This window comes from Paramormyrops kingsleyae, chromosome 1 (assembly GCF_048594095.1).
Source record: "Paramormyrops kingsleyae isolate MSU_618 chromosome 1, PKINGS_0.4, whole genome shotgun sequence".
Lineage (NCBI taxonomy): Eukaryota > Metazoa > Chordata > Actinopteri > Osteoglossiformes > Mormyridae > Paramormyrops > Paramormyrops kingsleyae.
The window spans coordinates 71,329,872-71,341,086 of NC_132797.1; the positions used below are offsets into that span (position 1 = coordinate 71,329,872).

The window sequence follows — 11,215 nt, forward strand, 5'->3', positions numbered from 1 at the left end:
CCCTCTGTGAATTTCGTGTATGTTTTTTTTATTTATTTTTTTTTTATTTTTTTTTTACTAATTGTTTATTTGGCACTTTATTTTATGTGTTTCACGAATTGGCCCCTGACAGCAGAGGAGAACAGGAGGTGAGGGAACATCCTTAAGAAGCATTTAGAGAGGGGGCTCAGTCAAAATATAAAATTATTGGTCAGAAATTACTGGTCACAATTCAAAATAATAAAGGCATAAGGCTTCTGCTAATGTTTAAATATTCATGTGACCTGAGCCATGTGCTGCTTCCTGCTCAATAACTCCAGTGGACAGGGCAGGCCAGGTATGTTGGTGACGTGAGGGAGGTACAGTCCAGGCAAGGATGTTGGAAACAATGTTCATCCCGAGTTTATCCCAAACTGCATCTGGTGCACACTTTATTTAATCACGGAGGTCGCATTGTGAAATTTTATGCCAGTTAATTGATGCGAATCCCTACTAGGAGTCTAGCATCACCTGCTGGTCAAACAGGGAAATGACGGACAAGGCAGGGACTGATTCTGACAAACATTTTATTGAGAAGTTGCACCATATGTGTACATTTTCAAGTTAGAATACAGAAGAAAATGATTTAGGCAATGACAAAGACTGAAGGTACGTAGTAGGCCTCGTCAGGTACTTTACTGGTAAGACATTCTGTTATATGGCTCAGGTTAATACATTGATTCTTTGTCCCAGAGAGCAGATTCTGGACTTTTTGTATTTATAATGAACAAAGGTGGAGGTTTTCCCATCAGTAGAAATTGTTGATCTTCTCCTGAGCGTTGCTGAGCCGATCTACGCGGTTCTGTAGCTCCGCCCTCTGGCGGCTGACCTCCGATTCCTCCTTCAGGATCTCGTTCACGTTCCCGCCATCCATCAGCTTCAGCATCTCATGGCAGAGCATTTTCGCCGACTGCTTCAGCATGAAGAAGCGGATCAGCATGGGCACCATATCTGCCAGGCGCTGCAAAACGATCTGGGGGGCAGAGGAGGAGAATTCAGGAATGGAGGGCTTGACCCCTAAAACGATATCATCAAGCACACCTTTATTGACCACCAGTAACATTACCCAGAAAGCAGACAGCTGTGGAAGTACACAGTATGGACAATTTCAATTATCTGGACACCTGGTCATTATACATACAGAAACTTTAATGACATCCCATTCTAAATCCATAGGCATCAATATGGAGTTGGTCCCTCCTTTGCAGCTATAACAGCTGCCACTTTTCTGGGGAAGCTTTCCACAAGATTTTCGAGTGTGTCTGTGGGAATTTTTGCCTATTCATCCAGAGAAGCCTTTATGAGGTCAGGCACTGATGTTGGACATGAAGGCTTGGCTCGCAATCTCCATTCTGGTTGATCCCAAAGGTGTTTGATGGGGTTGAGGTCAGGGCTCTGTGTGGGCCAGCCAAGTTCTTCTACACTAACCTCACCTTTGCCTTTATGGACTTTGCTTTGTGCACTGGGACACATAGAAACGTAGAATTGACCAAAATGTCTTGGCATGCTGAAGCATTAAGAGTTCCCTTCACTGGAACTAAGGGGCCTAGACCATCTCTGGAAAATCGACCCCATACCATTATCCCTCCTCCACCAAACGCGACTGTTGGCACAATGCAGGCAGGCAACATTCTCCTGACGTCCGCCAAACCTACTCCATCCGACACTTCGCATTGTGCTCGGTGATGTGAGGCTTGCATGCAGCTGCTTGGCCATGGAAGCCCATTCCATGAAGCTCCTGGCATACAGTTTGTGCTGGAGTTAATGCCAGAGGAAGTTTGGAACTCTTCAGTTATTGAGTCAACAGAGCGTTGGCGACTTTTATGCACAATGTGCCTCAGCACTCAGCGACCCGCTCTGTTACTTTACGTGGTCTGACACTTTGTGGCCGAGTTTCCATCGTTCATAAACACTTCCACTTTGCAATAATACCACTTACAGTCAACCATGGAATATCTAACAGGGAAGAAACTTCACGAACTGACTTATTGCAAAGGTGGCATCCTATGACAGCACCATGCCTGAATTCACTGAGCCCTTCAGAACGACCTGATATTTCACAAATGTTTGTAAACTGTATGACAAGGTGTTTGATTTTAGACACCTGGAGCTTGTAGGCATCTGTATGCAGTGCACAATTACCAAAAGGAAGTATCTTAACCTCTGTTTCACGCAGAACCATAACAGAAAGTATGTGAGAAGAGGATCTGTAAGCAAGCTTCAGAGACCCTGAGCCTGATACGGTTGTGCACTACCCATAGACCATCCCAATAGCAATGAGTGGGGCCTCTACTTTGATGACATTTCTATGCTCTCAAGCTGTTCAGACAGATCACACCTACCTCATAGTAAGCCCTGAGCATCTCAGGGTACCTAATCCTGCAGTCATAGCTAGAAAAATTGTCTGCAGAGACATCTTGGCTAGTGTTTTCAGTCAAACTTTTGAAGTAGATGCCATCTTGTGTGTAGACCAGCTCCTCCATGTTAAACTGCTCAATTATCCTCTCTTCTACCTTGGCCCCCTGCTTCGACTGGATGTTTTCAATCTTGTTCTGGGTGTTTTGTGAGAGGAAGAAGAAAAAAAATGAAGATCAACAAGTAAAAATGTAAACCTACTGCAGATTCCAGTACAATATTTGGAATTAGGTAGGTTGGATCTTTCTGCCTGACAGTGTATGAAAGTTGAAAGCTGTCGATATTGTACATAATTACCAAAGAGACGCATTGAAGAAATGGATAAATACTGAAGCAGTTTCTCGCAATCTCAGTAAACTGCTTTTGAACTGTGTCTGAAAAAAATAAATAAACACAAAACGCAAATATAGGCACATTGGTCAGGTCATGATTGTAGAGTTAAGGTTGTAAAAAATGACCCTCGATACCAGAAAATGTGTCACAACTACCATTTTTTCCCATCAATCACCATTTCTGTGTTGACTGTACAAGGCAACTGGTGGTTGGACTGATAAGTACCTCTGATGACGTTCAGAGTCTCCAGCGCTGGGTTTCGCAGTTGTACCACCAGCTTCTGGACGGCCGTCTCAAACACATTGTAATTACTGAACCCGGGGAGCTCTCGCCCTCTGTGTTTAAGGTCATATTGATCTACGACTTCCTGCATGATTTTGTGGACTGTTTAGAAAAAGAAATTACATGCAAGGTTAATAAAGTAATTTGATACTTTACACCGGTGTCCAGTGTTTCCCAACGCAGTCCTCGGGGAACCCCGGACAGTCCATATTTCTGCTCCCTCCCAGCTCCCAGCCAAGCAGGAACACTGAATACCTGGTACAGGTGTGCTGAGAGCTGAGAGGAAGAAAAAACGTGGACTGTCCGGGGTTCCCCGTGGACTGGGTTGGGAAACACTGCTATACATTCTGAAGCAAAATGATGTGTTGCATTATTCAGAAATAGAAGAGAAGAATACAGGAATATGTTGTGCTATATTGTAAAAAAAAATAATAATAGTAACATGTAAAATGGGAAAATGTGTTTGTTTACATTCAGTTTTGGACTCATCAAGGTGCCCTTTCCATTTTGTAAACTCAACCCGCAGAAGGACAAACAAGTTCTCCTCATTGACGACCTCTCCTGATACCAGGCGATTGATCTTCTCATTGAAATCTGTTAATGTCTGAGGAAAAAAATAGAGCATTAAAACTTAATTGAAACTCTACAATTATGTTTACATATTGCACAAGCAATGAGTCTTAGATTTACAAAGATGGATGTGCATCATCCCACATTCTAGATAAAGTTGTAGAAGGACAGGAGACTGGTCTGGGGGGTGATGAGTTTATAAAGAGGCTGAGAAAGGGGGAGTGAGGACGGCTGAGGCAGACAGAGGTATACAGGGGGTGTATTTGTGGTGCAGGACTGAGGCACTGCTTACCTCAATAAGATAAAATTTCTTCTTCTGCGTGTCCAAGGGGGGACCAATGTCATATGACCCCAGCTCCTTCTTCGTGTCCCACAGCTGTTTTTGGATTTGTTCCGACAATATTGGCAGGGATTTCTGAGTGGAAAAGAAAAAAGGAAGAACAAATAATAATCTAAATAATAATCTAAGCAACTTCCAAGATAGAACCTGTTCACTGATCTGGGAGCAGCATATTGCTCATGGAAACCTCACCTTGATGTGGTCAACAAGATCCTGGGTCAGTTTGTTGGCCAGGCACTGTATTGTTGCTTTTTCCTCATATAGAAGACAACTGAAAGACCAAATGTCAGTGTTGTACAATAAAACCGTAATATTACAATGAAGGCACATCTTTCACTGTGGGCACTTGTAGCTCCACTTATAAGTATGTTGACAGCTCACATTCAGGGTCTCTTGAACCTGCCACAGAGACTTATTTTGTAATGGAGTGACAATTTAACTTTCTTCAGCCAGTTAAAAAACGAACATTTTAGACTCCTTTTTTGAGACTTGATCAATGGTAAATGCAATATGTTATATTATACAAATCCACTGCATAGCACAGAGCTCAATAATGAAAGGAAATTTCTTCTCTCTTTTACAGTGCGATGAAAAAAAATTCATCTGTCACACAGGTCTCCCATAGAGACTTTTCAATGTTTGACTTCTTTAAGATTTGACAAAACTGACCTGAAGTACTCATGACGTCTGAAAAAATCTCTCTCAATCCTGGTTGCATCTTCTAATGAGATTCTGTCATCAATTTGCTTCTGACCACGACATTTCACAATAAGGTATCCTTTGCTGAGTGGGATGACTTGGTTTCGGACAATGTCCAAAATATTCTTCTCTGTTCCCTTGTCAACCAGGTCTGGTTTTGTCAAAATGGCTTTTAAGAGAAAGAACCAAAAAAAAAAAAGAATCTATGAATCCGCCCTAAAGTACTTTTGAATAAATGCAGCTGTGCAAAGAGCTTTCAGAGACGTTTCAACACAAACACATGCATTTTGTTTCATTACCCAGAGTTCTCTTCCCTTCAGGATCCACTTCCTGGGCCATTCTCAAAGCTTCTGTTGTTGCTATGTCAACGTTACACGGGACAATAACCAAATTAATGGTCTCTCTCTTTCCAATGAATTTCATAATTAGGCTTCTGATCTAAAAGTAAGAATTATGATATTGGTCAATATTATGTGTCATATTTCATAAAATACATTTACCACTTTAATGTTATTTGGTCCATAATATAACACTGTTGTGGAAGATGTACAATCACAACCACAATCCTGCTAGCAAGAAGAAGTCATAAAACAGTTTGAAGGATAAATGGGAATTTTCCTACTAGTTATACTCAGGAAAGATCATGATAAACACAATCAGTAACTGCCAACACAAAGAGGTCATGCATAGAATCAACCATAAATAAAACCTACACCCCAAAATACCACGAGGACTTCAGAGACACATTCCACTGTCTTTAATTCAAAACAAGTTCCTTAGTAATAAGTAACACCTGACATAATTAATTACCATTCCATGCACTTGAATTCTCAGAAAATCAGACAGACAGACTGACCTGTTCAGCTATATCATCTGGCTGACCTTTCACAGGTACCCTGGCAATCCCAGGGAGGTCAATCAGAGTGAGATCACACACATCTTGGGAGCTGATCTCCAAAGTGATGAGGTCCTCACAGATTCCCACACCTTCTCCAGCCAGATAATTTTGAGCTGAGAAAAACCATAGAGTCCATGATTTCCACAGTTCACTGACCCCAGCAAGTCATCCAACTAATTTGCTCATTGACGTTATCTATAAATGGTATCTTTATTACGTTTACTGCATTACAGAGTAAAAGTAATTTCTATATATGTTTAAATAAACGTGAAATGTATTCATGTAAATCTGACCCTAGGACAGTGTGAGTCTTCCTTGATATCTGAGTGTGTGTGAGTGAGTGAGTGAGTGAGTGAGTTGTTCCTTATTGTTCAGGAAGTCTGAAGTGAAAGTACAGAATTAGCAGAAGTTTGGGTTTAGGAATAGTGTGCCAATATGGGGAAGAGCTACGGTTTCTCTGTAGATCAGGGTTCTTCAACTCTGGACCTCGATTCCAAATCCAGGCCGTGTTTTCAGTTCTCCCATGTAGTTGTTTAATAATTACTGATTCTGATTGGTCAGAGGCTTCACACCTGACTGACAGGTAAAGGAAGGCTGGAAAACCAGCAGTGCTCGGACCTCGAGGACCGTGAGTTGAATAACCCTGCTGTAGATGTTCACCAGCCAACCTTTTGCCACGTGGCCTTCGACCTTTGAAGGGTCATTAAACTCGATGTACTCATTCTTGTAGGAGATGACCGCGTGCCACTGGACTCCCCCCTTCAGTTTTCGAAGCTTCAGCTCCAGCGGGCAGCGTGTCACGATACCTGGAGGACAGAGGACATCACAGTCAGCTCCCTCTTCGTGGTCCTCTGTCATGTTTCAGCTAAAATAGTCACACTTTGCTGTCCTTCAGAAGAACATGACAGCCACTATTAAATCTCTCAGAAAAGCTTTGCTCCAAGAATAATCTTTAATCATATTACTATTATAAATCCAAGGGGGTAAAACAGGTAATATTAGGTAATATTCCTTACCACTGCCCCTGGGCAAGGACACCCCAGACAAGGCTTCCAATACGGAGCTTTTCCCAGAGCTCTGGTCCCCAATCACAGCAATGGCCGGCAGCGATAGGTCCCTTTCAATGCCAGTCATTCTCAGGGAGTCCACCAGATCGATGTAAGGTCGGACCCGCTCTTCCAGTTGGCCGTGAACCACTCCTTCCATTTGCTTGATAGAATAGCTACAAAATAAAGTTGCACATTTCCTTATTAAGATCTTCCCTGTAGCCCATTAATCAAAGATATTCTTTGAAAGCATGAAGCTGTACCTTTCTTCATTCGGGGGGCTGACATCATCAAGGCTTTCCAAAGAATTGTGCATTTCATCAGGAAAGCTGAAGAAAAAAAAACAAATGCTGATTTTGCATCCATCCATTTTCAATGTACTGCTGAAAGTCATTGTTATTTCTGGCTGTTTACTGTTTTATAAATACTGCATCAAATCAGTATCACTCTGAAAAAGTAGCAGCTCACAGAGTCTTAAATCAAAAGTTCACTCAAAGCATAATTCTTTGAAGGTATAGTTTGAAGTAACAGAAGTAAATAGTTCTGTTTTTCTCAATAACGAAGGTCTGAGATCTCTTACCTCACCTGCTGAGGATCAGCAGCAAGTAGCCGGAGCTCAGTTGGTGTTGTAGTCATGGTGTAGAAGTCATGTAGAATGTACGGACATGTCAGGCCTCTCAATATAAGGCAGGCCATTGGGGAAGTAGGAAAATCCTGGTGCTGGGGAGCACATAACTGTATTTTCTAAATTTCACAACTACATATTTCTTACAAAAGAGTTATTCTACAGATAAAAGAGAAACCACTTCCTTAAAATTCTGTGTGACACAACAATCGCAGTTGACAGAGTGAAATGAAAAATAAATGTAAAAACAAATGAGCAACTTTCCACTTTCCTGTAACATGACACCCATCATGTCAGAAGGAACTAAAGTAACAATAACAGAAATGAACAGGATTGTGAGGGATTCACACCTGGGAGAAAGAGGAAGGCAGGAAACGGAAAAAGCAGGGCTACAATGTGAATGACTGATCTGGGTACACTGCACCGGAAGGCACTTAAATATAAGACTAACTAGGGCAGTGTTTCTCAACCCAGTCCTCAGCGAACCCCAGCCAGTCCACGTTTTTGCTCCCTCCCAGCTCCCAGCCAATCAGGAACACCGAATAGCTGGTACAGGTGCACTGGGAGCTGAGAGGAAGCAAAAACGTGGACTGGCTGGGGTTCGCTGAGGACTGGGTTGAGAAACACTGAACTAGGGAGTAAACAGGAGGCAGCTGGGAATGATATACAAGGGGGCAGGAATGATGGGTAAGACAAACAAGCTGCAGGTGTGGCTCGTTAAATCCATGCCAGGGAGGACACAAGAGGATTAGGCAGACATGGTGGGCAGGACATGACCTTAGCCCAGGGGTAGCCAATCTTATCCGCAAAGGGCCGGTGTGTATGCGGGGTTTCGCTGCAACTCCCTAATTAGATTACTAATTAGAGGACTGATTGGCTGAAGAGTCCTCACACCTGGGTTTGAACAGCTGACCTACAGGTTATCCCAAAAACCTGCATACACACCGACCCTTTGCGGATAAGATTTGATACCCCTGCCTTAGCCCCTCTCTAAAGCATACCCTCCAGGCACGAAGGACAAGTCGGGGAGGGGACACAAGGGACCGAATAAAATGGTGGGGACATGAGCCGGAACATTGGACAACGCAGGGCACGATGTACGGGGCCAACACCAGGGTAGGATGAGACAGGGGAAGGTCAGAGAGGACAATCAACAGACAGGAACCAATCCGGGACACAGAACCAAGCACAAGATAAAACTGGGGGCACAGGACAGTTCGGGGCACGGAGGATGACCAACACAACATACACCAGAACAGGGTGGATACCAGGATAGGGACAGAACGACGGGGAGACTGCAGGACTGGAACAAAGATAGGAATGGGAACAGGAACAATAATAGGAGGCTGTCACAGTAACCCTTGCCTGGACCAGAACAGGGAGGTGCCCCCGTCTCTCTCTCTTTGAAATCGAGATCTGGTCAGCCCCTCTTTTGGGTCCAAGCCTGCACCATCAGCTTCACCAAAGCTTATGACTGGGGTGGCGTGACCATTGACCAGAAGTGGGGACCAAAGGGATCGGTCTAAGGGCAAGGTCCAGAGGGTCCCACTCTAGGGCTGCATCCTCCAGGTCCATCCCCTCTGGCCTGGCGGTGTCTGGGGAGTTGGGTATCAGCTTGGCGGCAACCAGGGAGTCAGGCATCAGCCTGGAGATGAGCCGGGTGCCAGAGCGACATCAGGAGACGAGGTCGGGGCCAGGGCAACGTCAGGAGATGAGGCTGCATCCACCCCACGGGACCCTTTGCAAGGAAGCATGCTTTGTTTTGGAGGCCTAACTGGCCAGGGTGTGCCGCCATCTGGACGAGCAGTGGGGGCAGTACCAGCAAGACCTGGAGCTCCTGCATGAGGTCACCCGATCTGGGGAGTAGGAGGACTCACAGAAGAAACAGCCCAGCAGTCAGCAGTGGATCCTCACCAAGCCGCGCAAGGGCAAGGTCCGGCACCTGGATGGACCCGCACCACCAGAGTCTCCCTCAACTTGCAGAGTAAGCTTCGTGCAAAATGTAGCCACCTGTTGGGGCACCAGGGGTTAAGGGCCTTGCTCAAGGACCCAAAGCCGTGCTGAGGCTGGGTTTGAACCGGTAACCTTCTGATTATAGACACATAGGTTTAGCCCACTGAGCCACATGCTGCTAGTTTTGATCATTAGCCAAAATTTACGCCCAAGGGTGAGAGTGAAGCTTGGGGTCTGAGCACAGGATCAGCCATCCACAAAATGTATATTTCAAGAAACAAGAACTTTTAATTTTTCATTGAACAATGAGGTTATTATAGGCCTACAACTCAACAAAATTGCTGAATGATAAGTTTCACTTTCACTGAAATTATGCAAGTTCAGAGTACCCAGTGTCTCCTTTGATGTGGTTTCTGCAGTTACTGCCAAAATCTACACAACTCGGATATCCACAGTGGTTACGTGATTTCCAAGAATTCAGTTAGAATATGTGCTTTCTGGTGTAGTTTTTAAATTATCTTTAAGGGAGTACAATGCATATATATGTTAGTAGTGTACACAATGGAATGCTATACCATGTACAACACTCAAATATATTAAGCAAAAAAGAAACAAAGAAAAAAGGTATATTTCAAAAGTTGTATTAGTCAAACTCAGTAGAAACACAGGACTGAGTGTTAGAATCCATAATGTCATGTGACCAATGCCAGTAGAATGATTATTATCAAATGTGTAACAGCCCGAATTCCTTTTGCCAATTTTTATCCAATCACCAAAAATCTCTGTTAATTTCCAATTAATTAAAAATCACCTATCATTCCATAATGGAGAGAAGTTGCTATTGTGTATCAGTTTCCAGGTTTATGGGGCCCAATGATAGAAAGATGTATCTTAGATTGTTCAACAGAAAGTACATTTTTACTTCCACGTGCTTCAAAAACTTTTCAGGGAAGTTCCCACTGTACTGAATATTAACTATATCACCCATTCTGATGTATGGTGTTGTCTGTTTATAATGACTATGATTGATTGTCTGCATAATTTTCTTAAATATACTTAGGAGGTATGCTTTGTAAACAAACCTTAATATTCTTAATATATGTTTTATGATAAAGAATCCCTCCAAATACAGAAAACTATCCAACTGATCTCAGCCTTGACATGCTGAAATATTTTCCATTCCCTTACAAATATATAAGCATACTAATCATATGACTTAATATCACACCTACTACTAACAAAATGAAGAGTAACTATGTTTCATTTCCTAACTCAAGACCTATACATGCTATAGCCTAGTACCTACTATTAATGTACTGTGAATAGTCTACAACACAGTGCTTGCGGTTAAACTGCAGAACTTTACATAGATTACAATTCATATTCTGCAGCTTTACAATAGGTTTCTGCCGAACGCGAAATGATCCTTCATGTGTTCAATACAACAGCAAAACTACTGCGGCTCTCTTGTCAAATCCTTGACCATTTTGTGGGAAAGTGCACTCTCTACTGGTAAGTTAAATTGATACGCCAAAGCATTCGTAGAACTAGTATAATGTTTAAAATTGGGTAAAACAATTAAAATTGTACCCATGCCTAGTTGCATCCTTGACAGCTGTATGCTTGAGATGTACTCTCTGCCTCTCGTGCGTCGCTTTGGACAAAAACATCTGCTAAATAAGTAAATGCGACGTAAAATACAGCTTTGTTTGTTTCACCACTGTCAAGGACACAAAAATAACCTTGTATATAGAAGTACACCGAGCGGTATGGGTCTTAAATGATCTACTTGTTTTTATCAGACAGTTTGGGGGGGGGGGGATACCTCTATAACAATTCATTATTTTAACTAGAACACGTGTTGCTTATTCACGTCGTCACCATACAGTCAGTGCTCCGGTCTGGATTTAGCCTAATGTTCTTTGCAGTGGAAAAGCAATTGAATTAGTTAGATAAAGACAGGAGACAAGAACTTTGACTCAGCAGCCAAAGAATCCGATGGTCATGTTTTATCCATATTGCCACCGGATTCGTAC

General features: G+C 42.9%; 1 protein-coding gene across 2 annotated transcripts; it reads right to left on the reverse strand.

Annotated features, from left to right (window-relative positions):
* Window positions 1–528: 528 nt before the first annotated feature.
* LOC111857605 (interferon-induced GTP-binding protein Mx3-like) lies at window positions 529–7,674 on the reverse strand. 2 transcript variants are annotated; one of them, XM_072698045.1, is made up of 15 exons: window positions 7,577–7,633; window positions 7,182–7,321; window positions 6,865–6,930; window positions 6,572–6,777; window positions 6,224–6,361; window positions 5,514–5,668; window positions 4,957–5,095; window positions 4,628–4,826; window positions 4,151–4,229; window positions 3,911–4,033; window positions 3,520–3,652; window positions 2,992–3,150; window positions 2,731–2,807; window positions 2,361–2,570; window positions 529–991 (listed from the first exon to the last, which is right to left on the reverse strand). In XM_072698045.1, exons 2-15 carry the CDS (start codon window positions 7,295–7,297, stop codon window positions 767–769), a joined length of 2,025 nt encoding a protein of 674 aa, XP_072554146.1. In that variant the 5' UTR covers window positions 7,298–7,321; window positions 7,577–7,633; the 3' UTR covers window positions 529–766. The 2 variants fall into 2 exon arrangements, with proteins under 2 accessions (XP_072554146.1, XP_072554147.1); XM_072698046.1 differs by having other exon boundaries at window positions 7,182–7,674.
* Between the last annotated feature and the right edge of the window lie 3,541 nt (window positions 7,675–11,215).

Coding starts and splice junctions, on each gene's coding strand:
- LOC111857605 (XM_072698046.1), bottom strand. CDS start 7,297: ATGGCCTGCCTTATATTGAGAGGCCTGACATGTCCGTACATTCTACAT. Junction 6,362..6,571: donor GTCCTTGCCCAGGGGCAGTG/GTAAGGAATATT, acceptor TCTGTCCTCCAG/GTATCGTGACACGCTGCCCG. Junction 4,230..4,627: donor AGACGTCATGAGTACTTCAG/GTCAGTTTTGTC, acceptor TTGGTCTTTCAG/TTGTCTTCTATATGAGGAAA.